Source organism: Neofelis nebulosa, chromosome 15, assembly GCF_028018385.1.
Source record: "Neofelis nebulosa isolate mNeoNeb1 chromosome 15, mNeoNeb1.pri, whole genome shotgun sequence".
In the NCBI taxonomy this organism is placed as follows: domain Eukaryota; kingdom Metazoa; phylum Chordata; class Mammalia; order Carnivora; family Felidae; genus Neofelis; species Neofelis nebulosa.
In genome coordinates this window covers 10,131,428-10,152,260 of record NC_080796.1, presented here as the reverse complement: position 1 = coordinate 10,152,260, position 20,833 = coordinate 10,131,428, and the positions used below count along the sequence as shown (strand labels likewise).

The following is a 20,833-nucleotide window of genomic DNA, read 5'->3' as shown; positions in this document are numbered from 1 at the left end:
TTCTACCATATCAGCCACATGTACTTTACTTGTTTATTTATTGAAGTAATATCTGACATAAGATGTCATATTAGTTTCGGGTGTACAACATAATCTCCAATTTTATGTATTGCTATACTCACCATTGTAAGTGTGGTTACCATCTGTCACTGTACAGAGTTATTACGGTATTACTGAATATACTCCCTATGCTGTACTTTTCATCCCTGTGACTTATTTATAACTGGAAGTTTCTGCCTCTTAATCACCTTCACCATTTTTGCCCCTACAACCAACCCCCTCCCTTCTGGCAACCAACAGTTTGTTCTCCGTATTCGTGATTCTGTTTCTGTTTGCTGTTGTTATTGTTGTTTGGCTGGTTAGTTTGGGTTTTAGATTCCACACATAAGTCAGATCATATGGTATTGGTCTTTATCTGACTCATGTGACTTACTATAAGACCCTGTTGTCACAAATGGTAAAATGTCATTCCTTTGTATGGTTGAGTTTCATTACATCGCGTATATATATACACCACATCTTCGGTATCCATTCGTTAAATCAGTGGATACGTAGGTTGCTTCCATACTTGGCTGTTGTAAATACTGCTGTGATAAATGTAGGGGTGTATACATCTTTTCAAATTAGTGTTTTTGTTTTCTTTGGGTAAATACCCAGCAGTGGAATTACTGCATCAAATGGTAGTTCTATTTTTAATTTTTTGAGGAACTTCCATAGTGTCTTCCATAGTGACTGCACCAGTTTACATTCCCACAAACAGCGTGCAAGGGTTCCCTTTTCTCCACATTCTTTCAACACTTAGTATTTTTTGTCTTGCCGACACTAGCCATCCTTACTGGTATGACGTGATACCTCATTGTGGCTCTGATTTGCATTTCCTTGGTAATTAGTGATGTTGGGCACCCTTTCATGTTTTCTTGGCCATCTATATGTTTTTGGGTTGTTTTTGGTGTGGTTTGGTTTTTGGCAGAATGTTCAGGTGCTCTGCCCATTTTTTAAATCAGATTATTTGGCTTTTTGGTGTTGAGTCATAGAAGTTCTTTATGTATTTTGGATATTAACCTTATTAACTCCCATTCGGTAGATTGCCTTGTCATTCTGTTGGTGTCCTTTGCTATGCAAAAGCTTTTTATTTTGATGTACTCCTCATAGGTTTTTGTTTTTGTTTCCCTTGCCTGTGAAGATATATCTAGAAAATGATGCTAAGGTTGATATTTAAGAGTTTATTGTCTTGTTTTCTTCTAGGAGTTTTATGGTTTCAGGTTTCACATTTAGGTCTTTTTAATCCATTTTGAATTTATTTTTCTGTATATTTGGTGTGAGAAAATGGTCCAGTTTCATTTTTTAGCATGTGACTGTTCAGTTCTCCCCACACCGTTTATTGAAGAAATTATATTTTCCCCATTATGGATATTCTTGCCTCTTTTGTCATAGATTAGTTGACCATATACATGTGGGTTTATTTCGGGACTCTCTCTCCTGTTCTGTTGATCTCTGTCTGTTTTAGCCACAGAGATTTTATTTTTATTTTTTTAGTAAGTAGGCTCCGTGCCCAGAGCAGAGCCCTGAGCTAAGAGTCAAACACTTAACCGACTAAGCCATCCAGGCTCCTCCAGCCACGGACATTTTAACAGTCATTTGAGGCTGAGTTCTCTCATGATAGTGATCTCAAAGATACCTCATTAAAATAATAGCTTTTTAAATTAAGAACTATACTCTGTTTAGAATTTATTTTAGGGCTAAACCTAAGTTAATAGAGATTATGTGGTATAAGGAAAGTGACACCATCCAGATTTAGATATTTTTATCTCTGCCAGCCAGTACTTTTAGGTTTGAATCAAATGAAATATTCCAGTTGCAAAATATGTTGAAAACATGTGATACAATCCAGGTAGGGCTGATGTTTTATTTTGTACTTTGTCTTCATGTTTTAAAAGAATTACACTTTATTTACATGATTCTAAAGGCCAAATAAGCATTTCTGTTAATTTGAAGAATTAAAATCACTAAACTTTTTCTCAGATAACTGGAATATTATATTTGATTCAAACCCAAAATAATGATTGGCAAGCAAAAAAATTTAAATTCTAGCTGGCATAATTTTTCCTTAAAATGTAATATACTTTCGGAGGATAAGAGGGGACAAGACATGTCTGACAAAAGAGGCTTAGAATCTGTTTTGTGTAGTTTTAAAATGTTAGAAGGATCCTTGGAGCAGATTTAGATTTTCCAAGTCTAAACTAGTCTAGAGTTAATTGTGGCCCTCCTTTTTTTTTTTTTTTTTTTTTTTTCCAATTGTATAAAAGGAATTTGCTGACAATTCTAAGGTACTTTCCAGGGCTTGTTTTGTGGAAATAAATGATGTAATGAGACTATGGTATCAGCATATACCCCCTAAATTTTCTACATACCTTTTTTTCAATTTATTTAAAAAATATCTTAAATGTGCTCGTTGGCAAATATTGCTGTTTTCAGCCAGATGAGGACTTACCCAGCTTTCATTTGTCTGGTAAGTATCCAGGGATAACATATGAGTGATGGATTTTAGCAGGTGACCTCATTTAACCAGTAGTTTCATTGCTTTCATTAAGATAGGGGTCCAACATCATGCACGGGACAATAACATGGAGAACTTACCTACGTATGTCAGTACCAGGGCTCCATCTTGGACAGGCTCTCCAGGTAGTAAACACGCAGCCAGGGTTGAGAACGCTTGTCTTCAAGCAAGAACCAGTGGAGGTTGGGTGGGGTGGTGAGCGAGAAGAAGTAGTAGGAATGAGCTGTGGTCATGTCCATCCTTTCCCTGCTCACAGCGAAACGACCCAAGAGACAACGATCACTGAGAACCCAGGGTTTAGAAAATGAAATAGCTTTTTTTCTCTTTTGTCATTGTAGACATGGAAGGACTTTGATGAAACATAAATGGTTCAACAAAAGATGCTCTAATGGATGACAGCGAAACTCCTACATATAATCTGCAGATAGAACCACAAGATGGGTATCATCCTGGTGACGTTGTGGGAAGTACAGTAACACGCTTAGCTTCTGCATCAGATGAAAATGAAAATCAGCTTGACAGGGACGGGCAGGAGTGTCTGAGCCCGGGTGCCAGTGCAATGGGCAGACCTGCAGTGTGCGAGCAGGACAGTCTCAACAATAATGAGCGCTGCACCCCCAGCTGTGAGGTGGCTGTGTGTGAGAACCTGGGGGACACTTCCTATGAAAGCCCCAAGGACGGGCAGGCCTCCGTGGGAAAGGACAAAAAAATACCTGGAAAAAGAAGCTCCAGAACCAAAAGAGGCACCACTAAGAAGATAGCACAAGGTACTTTTAAAAAATTCTTTTTTATACCGTTCTCTACCTAAAAATAAACTGTCTTCTCTCCCATACTCTGTATACCGTCCTACATCTTCTGTCCCGTACTCTGTATACTGTCCTACATCTTGCTTTACTTCTCTTTTTTTTTTTTTTAATGTATTTAACGTTTATTTATTTTTGAGACAGAGAGAGACAGAGCATGAATGGGGGAGGGTCAGAGAGAGAAAGGGAGACACAGACTCTGAAACAGGCTCCAGGCTCTGAGCCATCAGTACAGAGCCCGACGCGGGGCTTGAACTCACGAACCGCGAACTTCTCTTAATAGACTCTGGAGCTGTTTCTCCAGTAGCACATATGGATCCAGCCGGGTGACATGTCACACATGTGATGTCTCGCACGCCTGTACCACTTCTTTGTGCCTCTTCCCAGTAGTTTGCTGTAACAACGTGCTGAAATTTTAATTATTTTACATGCTTTCACACCAGGTACTTTAAACATATGTTGTCTTCTTCCTTCCCATAAAATTCTTCATGGGATCTTTCCAACTCCAGAAGTGAATAATTGTGTTAGCATATATTAATATACATCTTACATCAGTGTTGAATAAGACATCTAGTTTTCATTGTATCACTTTGGTTACAAAGTAATTCAGAGTATTTCTTTCTCCCCCTCCCCCCCCCCCCAGAGTATTTCTTGTTTGGTGTATAGTTTGGCAGTTAAAGGTGGGAGCTTTGGGCCTTGTTTTCCCCTGAATCACAGGCACCCCTGAGAACAGGCAGCCCCTGGTTGTTTTTCATCAGAAACATGTGGGCCTGCAACATTCAGGCACATCTTAGGCTGGGACTCCTAGTATAGCCCCGCTTCACCCAAGTCAGCCGTCTTTGCATGAGGCTCAAGAGGACGAAGGAGAGCGTCTCCTCTCATCTTCTGCTTCTTTGCCTGATTAGAAATATAGTCATTGTATCCATATCTGGTATTTTTATTCGTTTTTTCATTTGGAGTAAAAGATGAAACTTTCCGGTTCCTACAGACTTATCCTTATTATTTCAATAAAGTGATTTGATAACTTTTTTCAAATGTTTATTCACTTATTTTTGAGAGAGAGAGAGAGTGCACGAGTGAGGGAGGGCACAGAGAGAGGGAGACAGAGGATCCAAAGCAGGCTCGGTGCTGAGAGTGCAGAGCCTGATGCGGGGCTCGAACTCACAAACCATGAGATCATGACCTGAGCCAAGGATGCTTAACTAACTGAGCCACCCAGATGCCCTCATTTGATAACTTTTTACTGTAGCTTATAATTAGGCTTTCCTGTTGACTGATCCCTTCATCCTTGCTTTTCCTTAGTAGGCTGAAATTAAAATAATTTTTTTTTAATGTTTATTTTGAGAGAGTGTGCAAGTGAAGGGGGAGGGGCACAGCAAGAGGAACAGCGAGAATCCCAAGCAGGCTCTGTGCTGCCAGCACAGACCCTGACACAGGGCTCGGTCCCACAGACCATCCAGCGCAGACCCTGACACGGGGCTCGGTCCCACAGACCGTCCAGCGCAGACCCCGACACGGGGCTCGGTCCCACAGACCGTCCAGCGCAGACCCCGACACGGGGCTCGGTCCCACAGACCGTCCAGCGCAGACCCCGACACGGGGCTCGGTCCCACAGACCGTCCAGCGCAGACCCCGACACGGGGCTCGGTCCCACAGACTGTCCAGCACAGACCCCAACATGGGGCTCAGTCCCGCAAACCGTGAGATCATGACCTGAGCCGAAATCAAGAGTTGGACACTTCAACCGACTGAGCCACCTAGGTGCCCCTAAAATGATTTTTGAAAAGAGATATGAAAGCCTTTTCTTAAAAGATCTACAGTAAATCAGATAGTGTATGTAGTGCTATTTATATATAGATTGATTTATTCAATAACTGTAATCCAAGAGCAGTTTGTGCCTCTCTGATATGTTCTTTTGATGTTTTTGAGAACTGAGACCTAGTTGCATATGTATGTGGGTCAATCATAGCTTCAGGATGATGGCTGCTTTTATTCCTTCCTTCCACACATGACCTTATTCCATTTTCCCTAGGTGTGATGATATTATTTAGTTATTCAGTACTTACTATCCAGCAAGCAGATATGTGTAGAATTACTGCCTCCTAATGCATTTGAAATATATGATTTATAAAACCTATGGATAGTCTTTATACAGATTAGCTTTAAGTTATATATCTTAAATGCAATGAGTTTAGAAGTGTAAGAAAATGGAGTTGGCAGTTGCAAAACCTAAGTTCAAATCTTCTGGTTCTAGGTCACTTGGTGAGACTTAATGATTCTGTACTTCAGTTTCCTCAACTGTATAATGATGATGTTCATCTGTATATATCTCTATAAAATTCCTTTCTGAGCTATGAATTCCTAAGATTTTGAACAGAGGTCATATGGTCTAAACTTGGTTAAAATTCAGTGACTCACCTCTGTATCTATAAAGGATTTTTTTTATGTATATATGTAAGGGGTACGTTGTTATTTGTACTTTAAGTCTTGTTGTTAAATTTGGGTGAGCAGTAGAATTTTAAACTGGGTAGAAAGCTTCTCATGAGGACAGAATTACTTCTTTCTACACTTGGAAAGGACCTGGGATGCAGCTTCAGGATGGCCTGGGAGCCTTCTCCCTGTACCCTGAGAGATCGCTGAAGCTCTGGCTCTCTCAGTGCGTGCCCCGTCACCAGATCTGAGTGATCCTGTCTCTCTGACAGCCCCCTAGTTAGTCTCTTTCTGTCCATCTCCGCTGCCACAGTTCAGCGTCCTCCTCCTTAGCTGGAGTAAAGCTCCCTAAAGATGTCTCCATCTTGTCGCTCCGGATCCAGTTCCCATGTCAGCACAAACAGTGCAGAGAGTTCCTGCATAGGTGTCTACACGTGGGCATGTTAGTGCTTCTTTTTACTGGGAAATCCCAAGATCCTAAGGAGAGGAAGCCTCAACATTTTGCAGATGGGCGCTTTTCTGATAATGCGATAGCTTTTCAAATGTGAAATGACGTATAAAGCTTGACACTCAGTCCCAAACCAGCAATAGTAAGGTGCTCTCTCAATACTTTTTTAAAAAACATATTAAGTGGCGCCTGGGTGGCTCAGTCGGTTAAGCGTCCGACTTCGGCTCAGGTCATGATCTCGCAGTCCGTGAGTTCAAGCCCCGCGTCAGGCTCTGTGCTGACAGCTCAGAGCCTGGAGCCTGCTTCGGATTCTGTTGTCTCCCTCTCTCTCTGACCCTCCCCTGTTCATGCTCTGTCTCTCTCTGTCTCAAAAATAAATAAACATTAAAAAAATTAAAAAAAAAACATATTAAGGTGAATTTATTTACTCTCATGCCTCTTTACCTAGGTTAATTGGTAATAATGTTTTGTATTTCCAAAAACTAGTACTGGAAAAAAAGGTGAGCAGTAGTATGAGGAGACATGTCATTATTTACAGGTTTTCTGGAGCTAACACTTGTGTTGTTTTTTTTGCTTTAATGAGCAGCAGGCTAAAGTCTATTAGAGTATAAAATCAGAAAGTAAGAATAGTATGAAAGCTGTCTTATAGAGAGGGGGCATTCGGAAGTGAATACCCAGAGGCAGCACTTCTAAAAACCTTGAACTTGGCCTCACAGAAGTCTGGTTGCCATTTTATGTATTATTTTTACTTATTTATTTACTTATTTATTTATTTATTTTTAATGTTTATTTTTGAGAGACAAGAGACGAGCACGCATGGGGGAGGGGCAGAGAGAGTGGGAGACACAGAATCCGAAGTGGGCTCCAGGCTCTGAGCTGTCAGCACGGAGCCCCACATGGGGCTCGAACTCGTGAACTGAGAAGTCATGCCCTGAGCCGAAGTTGGAAGCTTAACTGACTGAGCCCAGGTACCGCCGGTTGCCATTTTATTATGAGACTGTTTCCTTTAGAGAATTGAATCTCTTTAATACAGTCAACTAAGCAGGATTTCAAGCTGCATCACATCACGTTCTCACTATAGTTGAATCTGGCATGGCTTTAAGTAAATATCCTAAAAATAAATGAAAGCGAGCCTATAAATTTTTAACAGCTTTGCTGAGATATTCACATACCATACACTTCACCTAATGTGTATAATCCACTCATTTTCGGTACATTCACAGAACTGCACGACCATTACCACCATCAGTTTTAGAACATTGTCGTCATCACACAAAGAAACCCCATACTTGCTAGCAGTCGCTCCCCATTTTCTGCTGACACCTCCCAGCCCTAGGCAGCCACTAATCTGCTATCTTTACAGATTCGTCTACTCAGGCCATTTCATGTAAATGGAATTGTACAGTATATGGCCTTTTGCAACTGGCTTCCTTCACTTAGCGTAATATTTTCAAGATTCACCCATGTTGTGCCCCCATGTATCAGTACTTTATTTCTTTTTACTGTCGATTAATATTCCACTGCAAAGGATATATCATATTTCACTTATCTGTTTGTCAGCTGATGGACATTGGGACTGTTTCTACTCTGGGGCTATATTGAATAATGCTCCTATGAACATTACAATTTTTGGGGGGCTTTGGGTTTTTTTGTTTTTGTTTTTTTTAGAGTACGTTTTTTATTTATTTAAATTCAAGTTAGCTAACATACAGTATAGTGCTGGTTTGAGGAGTAGAAGCCAGTGATTCATCCCTTATGCACAGTAGCCACTGCTCATCCCCAAAAGTGCCCTCCTTAATGCCCATCACCCATTTAGCCCATTACCTCACCCACCTCCTCTCTATCAACCCCCAGTTTGTTCTGTGTTTACAAGTCTCTTACGGTTTGCTCCCTCTCTCCATCTTAATTTTCCTTCCCTTCCCCTGTGTTCATCTGTTGTGTTTCTCAAATTCCATATGTGAATGAAATCATATGATATTTGTCTTTCTCTGACCTATTTTGCTTTAGCATAATACACTCTAGTTCCATCCATGTCATTACAAATGGCAAGATTTCATTCTTTTTGATCACCGAGTAGTATTCCACTGAACATTCATACTACTACATCGTCTTTATCCATTCATCAGTTGATGGACATTTGGGCTCTTTCCAGACTTTGGCTCTTGTCAGTAGCACTGCTACAAACATTGGGGTGGTGCATGTGCCCTGTTTTCCAGAGTGGCTGCACCAGTTTGCCTTCCCATTAGCAGTGAAGAGGGTCCCTCTTAGTCTGCATCCTCGCCAACACCTGTTGTTGCCTGAGTTGTTAATTTTAGCCATTCTGACAGGTATGAGGTGGTATCTCACTCTGGTTTTGCTTTGTATTTCCTTGAGGATGAGCGATGTTGAGCATCTTTTCTTGTGTCTGTTAGCCATCTGGATGTCTTCTTTGGAAAAGTGTCTATTCATGTCTTTTGCCTGTTTCTTTAATGGATTATATTTTGGGTGTTGAGTTTGATAAATTTTTTTTTTTAATGTTTTTATTTTATTTTTGAGAGAGAGAGAGAGAACAAGCGGAAGAGGAGAGAGACACACACAGAATCCGAAGCAGGCTCCAGTCTCTGAGCTGTCAGCTTAGGGCCCACTGCAGGGCTTGAACCCACGAACCACGAGATCATGACCTGAGCCGAAGTCAGACGCTTAACCAACTAAGCCACCCAGGCACCCCAATATGTTCTTTATAGATTTAGGATATTAACCCCTTATCTGATATGTCTTTTGCAAATATCTTCTCCCATTCCCTTGGTTGCTGTTTAGTTTTGTTGATTGTTTCCTTTGCTGTGCAGAAGCTTTGTATCTTTCTTTTCCCTTGAGAGAGAGAGAGCAAGAGCGAGCTTGTGTGCGCACACGTGCACAAGTGGGGGAAGGGCAGAGAGGGAGAAGGAGGAAGACAGGATCTGAAGCAGGCTCTATACTGTCAGCGCAGAACCTGATGTGGGGCTCGAACTCAAGAACCATGAGATCATGACCTGAGCCAAAGTTGTCTGACGCTTGACCAACTAAGCCACCCAGGTGCCTCAGAAACTTTGTATCTTGATGAGGTCCCAATAGCTTATTTTTGCTTTTATTTCCCTTGCCTTCAGAGAGGTGTGTAATAAGAAGTGGCTGCGGCTGAGATCAAAGAAGTTGCTGCCTGTTTTCTCCTCTAGGATTTTGATGGTTTCCTGTCTCACATTTAGGTCTTTCATCCATTGTGAATTTATTTTTGTATGTGATGTAAGAAAGTGGTCCAGTTTCATTCTTCTGCATGTTGCTGTCCAGTTTTCCCAGCACTACTTGCTAAAGAGACTGTCTTTTTTCCATTGAATACTCTTTCCTGTTTTGTCAAAGATTAGTTGACCGTATAGTTGTGGGTTCGTTTCTGAGTTCTCTATTCTGTTCCATTGATTTGAGTGTCTGTTTTTATGCCAGTACCATAGTGTCGTGTGGATTACAGCTTTGTAATACAGCTTGAAGTCCGGAATTTTGATGCCTCCAGCTTTGGTTTTCTTTTCCAACATTACTTTGGCTGTGTGGGGTCTTTTCTGGTAGTGTACAAGTTTTTATGTAGACGTATGTTTTCATTTTTTTGGTTACGTGTGCCTAGGAGTAGAATTGCCACATTATAAATCAGTACTTCATTTAACTTGTTGAAGATCTGCTGAACTGTCGTCCAAAGTGGCTACACCATTTCACATTTCCTACCACCAACATATAAGGGTTATAATTTTTCCACATCTTCTCCAACACTTGGTAATATCTGCTCCTTTGAATGTTTATTTTTGAGAGGGAGAGAGAGAGAGTGCAAGCAGGCGAGGGGCAGAGAGAGAGGGAAACAGAGGACCAGAAGCCATCTCCACGCTGACAAGAGAGAGCCTGATGTGGGGCTCAAACCCACAAACCGTGGGATCACAACTCAAGCCAAAGCCTGATGCTTAACCAGCTGAGCCACCCAGGCACTCCTCTGTTCCTTTGATTTTAACTACAGTCTTTTTTTTTTTTTTTTTTTTTTGAAGATATAACTTACATGCCATGAACTTCACCGTCATAAAGTGTACAACCTCCTGGTTTTATATATTCTCATAGAATATACAATTCTATATATTTTGCTGCTATAATATTTTGCTGAAAAGCAAAAAATAAAGATGTTGCAAGTATTAAGAAAAGAGTGACTCACAGTCTTCCACTTAAAGTGAAACCAAACAATTTATTTGTCCTGAATGAATGGAAATAATGTATTCAGAGTATACTTCTTTGTACACTGCACTTGCTTATAATATATCATTCTATCTAATTCTCAAACATTTATCCCCCTTAAAAGAAATCCTTTACCCATTAGCGGTTACTCTCCATTTCTCTTTCCCTCCAGCCTAGCCCCTGGCAAGCATTAGACACATACATTTTGTGTAGTTGTAAAAGACAAGTTCCGATTATTAAGTGTTTGGTGGTTGCCATAGAACATACTTTATTTACTCAGTCACCCTAGTATTTAAGCATTTAACAAAAACAGTTCAGCAAATGGCAGGAAGCCAGAGATAGGCAGCAGATGGAAATTGGGAAAGGAAGAACTTCCAGATTGACTTGCCACTGGCTGTTCAGTGCCCTGACTTGTTCAGCTGGGGGCCTCCAGCTGGGAGGTGACCAGGAGGGCTTGAAAGCTAGAAAAAAACAAATCTGGGAAATGCATCTGTGGCTGGAGTCAGGCTTTCAGAGGGAAAAGAACAAAGACTTTGGCCCTGCCTGTTCCTACCTAAGTTATCTTAGGAAAGTAACTCATTTCCTTATCTGTAAGAGGGCTAATCCTACCATTCCTGAAAGATGGTCCTTAGAATGAGTGATCCTGTAGTTAAGCTCTTTATCAAATGCTCAGCCTAAGATAGGTGCTTCCAAATGGTACTTGTAGTCTTTATGTATGTAGCAGGATGATTTTGAGGGGCATGATCAGGGGCAGCATTCAGTAAAAGTAAGCCGTTGGTTTAATTTGACTTTAATTCCATCTTCCCTCTTTGTCAGTATCGCCTTATCTCCTAACATCTTTCTAATGCTCTCTTTTCAGATTCACCTGTCCCCCTTGCTCCCCTAAGGTATATTCCTAAAAATGTGTGCCCAGTGCCACCCTGGTTTAACGTCTGGTATAATGTGCCTGCTGGCAGGTTAACTGATCTCTAAAGTAAAAACTGATGATGCAGATGCCCAGTTTGCATTTTACATATCTGCCTTCAACCATAGTAGAAATCTTTTTAGTTCTAAACTTGAATGCCTAATGGAGTCAGCCAAGTAAGTTCTATACTGTGGTTTTGGCCAGGATTGGGATACTGGGATTGATGAGAACTTTGATAGACAGGACTGTGCATACCTAGCTAAATGTGTTCCAATTAAAAAATGTAAAGGCCTGCATTTCTCAGCACTTGGCTGCCCTTCCTACATTTTCAAAGGCAACAATGGCATACCGAGCCCCTCCATATGTAAGGACCATTGTGATTACATTGGGCCCACCCAGATAGTGTTGCATAATCTGCCTTTTTCTAAAGCCAAATGACTAACGACCTTAATCCCATCTGCTTCCTAATTCCCTTTTGTGACTTAATGTGACATATTTATGGGCATTGGGACATGGATGTCTTTGGGGGCCATTATTCTGTGCATGAAAATACTTTAAGATTGACTAGATGATGACTTTATATAGCAGAATTCTTCCCTTTATAAAAAATGTTTTATAGAGGCGCCTGGGTGGCTCAGTCAAGCATCTGACTTCGGCTCAGGTCATGATCTCGCGGTCCGTGAGTTCGAGCCCCGCATCGGGCTCTGTGCTGACTGCTCAGAGCCTGGAGCCTGTTTCAGATTCTGTGTCTCCCTCTCTCTCTGACCCTCCCCCGTTCATGCTCTGTCTCTCTCTGTCTCAAAAGTAAATAAATGTTAAAAAAATTTTTTTTTAATGTTTTATATTATTTTGTATACCATACAGGGTTACTTAGTTAATAGATATTTATTGAGCACTGTATGTATGCCAGGCACTGTTGGCAAACCTGCCTTTGAGTTTTGTATGCTTGAGTATGAGAGCTTAGTAAATAACAGGTTCTGTCTAGCAAGGTGGGAGTCAGGACTGGTACTTAGCAAGCACAGGGCTGTAGAAATGCTGGCCTAGAGCGGCTATGGGAGGCTTCCAGGAGGAAGCTTGGATGTCCAAGCTGAGAGAGGGACAAATAAGCACTAGCCAAGTAAAGGAGATGGGGATAAGGGGACAGGCACAACACAGACTAAAGCCACGTTTCAGAAACTGCCAATATTCAGTTTGTCTGGAGCAGAGTAAAAGGGGAGAATGAATCTAGGGCAAATAGTGGAGAATAGAACAGTAGAGAGATTGAAGCTCGAAAGATCAGCAAGGTCCAGGTTATGAAGGACTGTTGTTTCGTGGTGACCACTTTGGGCTTTGCCAGCAGGTTTGAACAAGAGTGATGTGATGTGAGCTGCAGGGCTTTAGAAAGGTGGCTCCCTCTGCAGTGTGAAGAGTGGGTTAGGATAGGGCCAGATAAGAGGCAGTGTAGCTGGGAGGGGCTTCTGCGGTAATCTGTGCAGGGGATGCTGGTCCTTCTGACCAGGTGGCCTTGGGGCTGGAAAGAAGTAAGAGGACTGGGAGTTATTAAGGGGGTGGAATTGACGGAACTAGGTCATAGAGTAGGTGTGAGAAAGTCCAGGATTATCCCCAGTTGTGCGGTTTAGGCACCAGATGCGCGATGATGCCGCTTAAGGGGGGTGTGAATGTAGAGAGACAAGGAGCAAGTGTGGGGAGAAAAGGGCAGAAGGCAATGTGGCGATCTGGGGCCAGGTGTCTGGAGTCACTTAGACACCTAAGTGACCATGTTGAACAGGTAGTTGGTCTAGGTCTCGGGACTGTGATCTTGGCTAAAGATGTAGTTTTTGGAAATAGAAAGGATCTTGAAAATGGCCTACCCAAACCCCTTAATTTTTAGTTTTTAAAATTTTTAATTTTTTTCATTGATTTTCACTTACTAGATTGCCAGTTTATTGTAAAAGGGTCTAACTCAGGGATGCACAAGGCAAGGAATGGGGAAAGTACGGGAGCTTCTGTGCCCTCTCCGGCACACCACCCCACATCTCCATCTATTCACCAGCCCAGAAGCTGGTCCCTTAATATATTTGTTTGACCCCTTAATTTTTATAAATGAAGTTCAGGTTTGATCTACACAGTACCTTTGTTTTGCAGGAGACGGGGGAAGAATTAGGGTGTGAACCCAGGGCATCTAAAGAGCCGGTGTGTTTTCTGTGCAGCAGAGTTTTACTTGTCCTACTACACAGTGAGATTGTCTCCATAGGATTAATAGTGATAACGATGGTGGGGTGTCTGGGTGGCTCAGTCAGTCAAACGTCTACCTCTTGATTTCAGCTCAGGTCATGATTTCCTTTTTTTTTTTTTTTTTAATTTGTTTTTAAATTTACATCCAATTTAGTTACCTTATAGTGCTATAATGATTTCAGGAGTAGATTTCAGTGATTCATCCCCTATGTATAACACCCAGTGCTCATCCCAACAAGTGCTCTCCCTAATGCCCCTTGCCCATTTAGCCCATCCCCCCACCCACAGCCCCTCCAGCAACCCTCAGTTTGTTCTCTGTATTTAAGAGTCTCTTATGTTTCATCCTTCTCCTTGTTTTTATTTATTTTTGCTTCCCTTTTTGACTTTTTTTTAAGGTTTTTAAATTTTATTTCGAGAGAGAGAGAAAGAACGTGGGGGGTGGCAGTGGGGGCGGGGGGAGAGAAAATCCCAAGTAGGCTCCACATTGTCAGCACAGAGCCGGAGGCAGGGCTTGATCTCAGGAACCTGTGAGATCCTGACTAGAGCCAAAACAGAGTTGGATGCTTAACCAACTGAGCCACCCGGGTGCCCCAGAAGCCACACTTTTTCTACAATGTAATTTTATTTTTTTAATGTTTCCTTATTTATTTATTTACTTATTTATTTTGAGAGGGAGGGGCAAAACTCCCTATTTGAGACTATTCGAGAGGGAGAGAAAGACTCCCAAGTAGGCTTCGTGCTGTCAGCACAGAACCCGATGTGGGACCGGATCCCACGAACCGTGAGATCATGGCCTGAGCCAAAATCAAGAGTTAGACACTTAACCGACTGAACCACCCAGATTCCCCATAATGTAATTTTGAAGGTGATATTCTGTCACTTCTGCCATATTGTTTGTTCGATGCACGTTATTAGGTCCAGCCCACACGGGAAGGGGCTTATCCAAGGGCACGGATACTAAGAGGCAAGTCACTGGGGGCCATCTAACAGGTTGCCTCCCACAGTCTGCCAGGGAAGGGCAGGGTCTCAGAGTGTGTCAAGGGCCCTGAGAGCAGGTAACGGTAGATAGACCCACATTCTTTTTTCTCTGAGTGCCTTTCTCAGAGTTTGCTCGTGGGACCCAGGATACCTGGTGGTACAGACAAGCCAGTCCGACAACTTTCTACTTCTTGTCTATTGTTTCATGATTTCAGTTGTACTCTTAAAATGTGATAGCTATGTAGGGGCTCCTGGCTGGCATAGTCTGAAAACCTCAAGCCCCAGATTGGGTGGACAGAGTACTTAAATAAATAAATTAACAAACAAACAAACTTTAAAAAACTGAAAAGAGTGTACGGTAGCCATATAGAAAGAAGGTGAAAAAGAAGAGAATTACTATCAATCTGGCCTTTCACATTTTGTCCGGAAGCCAGCCTTCTCCATCAAGTCTCTGTAATGTGATATTTTATATAAAGAAAATCTGAGAAATTTGCACCCCCAAAATTTCTGTGAGTATTTCTATGCAGTTACACACATATATTAACACAGGTGCGAATGAAGACTTTTATCTTTATTTTCCTAAGAATATGTTGTTACTGATTTCACAGAACTCAACTTAATGGAGCATAAATTCAGGGAGGATATTTAGGGACTTCGCTTCCCAACTTTCTACTGTTAAAGTCAAACTTCCCAATGTTAAACAGTTTTCTGTGTAGTCTCCTTTTGTTTTGTTTTTAACTCCAACTTTTGTTTATTTGTAATCCCTACAGAGAGTGGATGTCTTTTTACCTTTATTTATTTAAAATAATTGTTTCTAAATATCATTCACAGAGTCAAAAACTGTAATTAACTAAAAGGGCTTTTTTAATTTTCTTATTGTTTTATTGTGTTTTTAACAAAGTTATTCCATCCATCTGGCTCTCTAATTTTGAAAAAAACACGCAGGTAAGCATTTGAAAAGTGTAGCCACAGGATCAAAAGCAGGTAGAGAGAGTACAGCCATACGACAGAATATCATTTGGCAATAAAAATGAAAAAAGTGTTAATAATACTACAAATGAAAACCTTATGCTGAGTGAAAGAAACCAGTCACAAAAGACTATATGTAATATGATTCCATTTTATGAAATGGCCAGAATAGGCAATTGCATGGAAACGGAAGGCAGGTTAGTGGCCGCCAACGGCTGGGGACATTGGGGGAAACGCAGAGATGGGACGCTGAGCAGTACAGGGCTTCTTTTTTGAGCAATGAAAGCTTCGTGACATTGGTTGTGGTGATGGTTGCATAGCACTGAATAAACTCAGAGGTTGAACAGTATGGACACTTGAGATGGGCGAATACTATTTTATGTGAATTAGAGTCTCAATAAAACGGTTTTGAAAAAAGCAGTTTGGAGTGGTGGTTGGTTTGGCGACGGGAAGAAACACTAGTGCCATGGTGCATTGTCACTGCAAAATGTGAAGATGACCGGCGTAATGGGATTCGACCTAACATTTTTTTGTAACGTGCGGTGAAGTGCTCTTTTAGCTGTTTCTCTGGTGTTTTTCTTTTGACTTACGGGAAGTTCAGAGTTAATTCCTGGTTTTCTACATTTTTCTTTCTCGTAAATTCCCCTAATGGAAAGACAGTCTGCTATCAGTAGCTTTAGAGAATTCTAGAATATTGGGGGCGGGGGAAGGGGGAGGGTTGGTTTCCTTTGGATATTTAGGTTCTCCCTCTTCCTCCACAAATAGGCACTATTTTTAAGTTTTGAATTTATTTTTTATTTTAGTTTATTGAGAACGAGACAGTGCAAGCAGGGGAGAGGCAGAGAGAGAGGGGAACAGAGGATCCAAAGCAGGCTCTGCGCTGACAGCAGAGAGCCCCAAGTGGGGCTTGAACTCAGGAACCATGAGATCATGACCTGAGCCAAAGTCAGACGCTCAACCGACTGAGCCACCCAGGTGCCCCAATGAAGTTCATTTCTTGAAGTGCTTTTTCATAGCCACTGTGTGTCTGTAAAAATCTAAATATTGAATTTGGATATTCACACAGTTTGTATCCTAAGTAGGTGAGCCTTTTATATTAAAGGAGAAAATAAATAATGGCGTTTGAGCTCAAGCCTCTCTGGCTGGAGGCAACAGCGTGTAAATACTGAGGTTGGCTTATAGATCTAGACAGTGGTTCGGTGTGGCTCACTACGATTTCAGATGAGTGATCAGAGCTCTGCTTTTCAAGAGCTCAGCAAAGCAAATGAGCTGTGAAAAGGACTGCTCCTTCCTCTTAAGAAAGGTATCCTTCGTGGCATCTACCTGAGAGGAAAATAAGAATATTCTTTTGGGGCACCTGGGGGTGCTCAGTGGAGTGAGCTGCCGACTCTTGATTCGGCTCAGGTCATGATCTCACACTTGATGGGATCAAGCCGTGGGTCGGGCTCTGCACTGACAGCACAGAGCTCGCTTGGGATTCTCTCCCTCTTTCTCTGTCCCTCCCCTGCTCGCTCACACACGCTCTCTCTAAATAAGTAAATAAACCTAAAAAAGTAAAAAAGAATATCTTTTGAAGGTTTGTGTGGTGCTGACCTTCAGAGTCTATGATGGCACATTGCCACTTACAGCACCTAAAACGCAGGTGACAGCTAGCGAAAGGGGCAGTCTTTCAGCCTTGTTTGAGTTCAGTCCGGAAGCATTTGGCAGTTGTCAAGAAGGTGCCTAGAATAAAGTCGGGTGGCTGTTTTCATGTGGTCCCATCTGACACTGATTCCCCTGCTCGACACCCAGTGGAGAGACCGGCACGACCGCTTTGCTTGCAAAGCACTGGGTGTGCGCTGTGTGATGCTTTGTGTCCTCAGTCATTCATTTGCAAGCCGCGGGCTGGAGGAGCTGGGCCACTTACTTCAGGTCACAGGGCAGTTGGACTGCAGCCCAGGAGCCTAACCCCGGCCGTGGGCAGCAGAGGCTGCCGCCTGAGGGCACAGGACAAGAGTGCCACGCAGAGCGGATGCTAATTGTGCCTTGATTACATAAGGTGTCCCTTTGACCCCAGGTCACAGCAGAAGGAAGTTGGCTCATTTCCAGATTTGTCTCACCCATGATAACTAGCGTGGAGGAAAAGGAAGGAATTTTCCTTTTTACCACTTTATTGTGCTTAGCCGATGATCAAAGATACTGAAGTATGAGCACGCTCCTCTCCATCTTCTTTTTTTTTTTAATTTTTTAAATGTTTATTTATTTTTGAAGGAGAGAGACAGAGACAGAGCATGAACAGGGGAGGGGCAGAGAGAGAGAGAGAGACACAGAATCCGAAGCAGGCTCCAGGCTCCGAGCTGTCAACACAGAGGCGCACTCGGGGTTTGAACTCACAGACCGTGAGATCATGACCTGAGTGGAAGTCGGACGCTGAGCCACCCAGGCGCCTGTCTCCTCTCCATTTTCTTGGCACCAACCAGAATCTTGGAGAGAGGAAATGTGGGAGGAAAACCAGGAGCCAAGCACAGAGTCTGCCATAGGAGCTACATAAGCCATGATTAAAAATTATTACTGACGCATCTTCCACAGTTACAGCCAAGGTGTGCATCCGCATGAACGAGTAAGGCAGTTTGTGATGTAATGGCTCCAAGAATCACAACAGAAAAGCCCGGAAACGAAGGCATTTTTTCTTTTATGATTTTAATATTGCAATAAAATATGTATAATATAAAGTTGCTATTTTTTAATGTTTATTGTGAGAGACAGCGAGTGTGCTTGAGCAGGGAAGGGGCAGAGAGAGAGATGGGGACAGAGGATCTGAAGCGGGCTCTGTGCTGACAGCAAGCCCGACGCGGGGCTCGAACTCCCAAACCGTGAGATCATGACCTGAGCTGAAGTCAGACACTCAAATGACTGAGCCACCCAGGCGCCCCTCAATTTGCTATCTTAAGTGTACAATTCAGGGCGATTAATCACACTTGCAATGTTGTGTAACCATCAGCACTGTCTGTTTCCCACACCTGTACCCCCCAGGCAGAGACTCTAAGTGTTAAGCAGTGGGTCTGCGTCCTTCCCCCCCCGCCCGGTCACCTCGGTTCTGCTGTCTGCATGAGTTCTTCCACTGTAGGTATTTCAGCTAAGTGCAGCCGTGTGATACTTGGATCGTTGTCGCTGGCTTCTTTGACGTGCACGTGTCCGGCCTCACCCACGACGCAGCATGTGTTCAGCACGGTTTGTATGTCCATCCGCCTGCTAAGGAATATTCTTTCAACTTTTGGCTAATGTGAGTGCCGCTGCAGTGAACGCTGGCACGCGTACGTCTGTTCGGGTGCCTGTACGCCTGGAAATGTGCCTGTTCTGTGTGGACACCTGGAAATGGGATTGCTGGGTCATACGGTGATGCGCAGTGTGACCCTGAGGACTGGCCGCGCCGTCTCCCACGGCAGCTGCACCTGCACGTCCCGTCAGTGGCGCACGGGGGTTCTATTTTCTCCATATCCTCACTTCCGTTTTTCTGATAATCGCCATTGTTTTGCGTCCGTCTCGGCCTGTTGATAGCGATGCCGTGGGCTAGAAAGTGTTGTGCTACTGGAGGCAGCCCCCGCAGGTCTTTCCCTGACCAGAGCCCGTGTCGTGGCCAGACAGGCCCTCGTGGTTCTTATTATGACGATCCCCAGACACACCCCAGCAGCAACCGTTTGTGAACTTTGAAAAAACACGGTTTATCATTTACAAGTTCTAGAGGGTACATTGCATGCCCAGGGCCATCTGTAGAGAGAGAGAGAGAGGGAGCAGATTGGGGTTCTGCCTTTATTGGGGTCATGTGTGGAGCACCTAGGACTACATGGGTGGATTTAAAACATAAGAGCAGGAAATAAAGCACAGAAAGGGAGGAGGGATCGGTTCAAATGGTCAGTTATCTAGGTCAACCAGGGCTTTCTGAAAAGGGGAACCACATGGGTGGGTGGCCTGGCTCTTCGTCTAGTTGTGTAGCTGACAGCATGTTCATTCCAGACCATTGTCTTTGAACCGGATGCCTTGACAATGAGAAGCTTAATGTCTGCAGCTTACATTATAGTCAAAAAATGAATTGTCAGGCTTATGCTACAGCCATAATAGTAGGTATAAACTGGTATCTCATTGTAGATTTGATTTGCATTTCCCTAATGACTAGTGATGTTCAGCATCTTTTTGTGTGCGTATTCGCCATTTGTATATCTTCTTTAGTGATGTGTCTGTTCAGGTCCTTTCCTTATCTTGAATTAGGTTGTTTGTTTCAGGTGTAGGAGTTCTTTATGTATTCTAGATGTCAATCCCTTATCAGATTTATGATTTGAAAATATTTTCTTCCATTCTGTGGATTGTCTTTTCACTCACATTATAGTGTTCTGGGCTGCAGAATGCTTTTAATTTAGATAAAGTCCAATGTATCTAATTTTTTTCTTGTATTTGCTGTGCTTTTGATGCCATACCCAAGAAATTATTGGCAAATCCAATGTGAAGAAGATTCTCCCCCATGTTTTCTTCTAAGAGCTTTGTAGTTTAAGCTCTTACATTTAGGTGTTTGATCCATTTTGAGTTCATTTTGTATATGGTATTAGGTAATGGTCCAACTTCATTCTTTTTTGGGGGGAGGTGGAGAGAGAGGGTGCAAGTGAGTGAGGGGCAGAGAGAGAGAATCCCATGAGGGGCAAAAAGAGAGTGGGAGGGAGGGCAGGGGAGAGAGGGAGGGAGGGAGGGAGGGAGGGGGAGAGAGAGAGAGAGAGAGAGAGAGAGAGAGAGAGAGAGAGAGAGAGAGAAAGAAAGAAAGAAAGAAAGAAAGAAAGAAAGAAAGAAAGAAAGAAAGAAAGAAAGAAAGAAAGAAAGAAAGAAAAAGAAAAGAAAAGAAAAAAGAACAGAGAAAGAGAAGAGAAAGAAAAGCAGGACTCACCCAGGGCTCATGTTTTACCCAAAACGGGGCTTGTGTTCACCCAAAGCAGGGCTAGACCTCACCCAATGTGGGACTGGAACTCATGAACTATGAGATCATAACCTGAGCCTAACTCAGACGCTTAATGACTGAGCCACCCAGGCACCCCTAACCTCGTTCTTTTACATGAAGATGCCCAGTTTCCCCAGCACCTTTTGTTGAAAACACTGTCTTTTTCACGTTGCATGGCCTTGGACCCTTCCTTGTCAAAAGTGAATTAACTACGAATATGAGAGTTTATTTTTGGGTTCTCAATTCTGTACCGTTGGTCGAATGCAATAGGTCTATCCTTATGCCAGTACCACAGTGTGTTTTTCCTGTAACTTTATAGTAAGCTTTGAAATCTGGAACTGTAAGTCCTCTAATT

The 20,833-nt window shown here is 42.6% G+C and overlaps 1 protein-coding gene across 2 annotated transcripts in view; it reads left to right on the top strand.

The window, feature by feature from the left end:
- Positions 1–20,833, top strand: part of CNST (consortin, connexin sorting protein) — a 118,081-nt gene that overhangs the window by 40,795 nt on the left and 56,453 nt on the right. For both annotated transcript variants that reach the window (XM_058701407.1, XM_058701408.1), the window contains exon 2: positions 2,896–3,324. In XM_058701407.1, coding sequence (XP_058557390.1) covers positions 2,946–3,324 — 379 coding nt within the window. In that variant the 5' untranslated portion in view covers positions 2,896–2,945. The remainder of the gene's footprint in view (positions 1–2,895; positions 3,325–20,833) is intronic.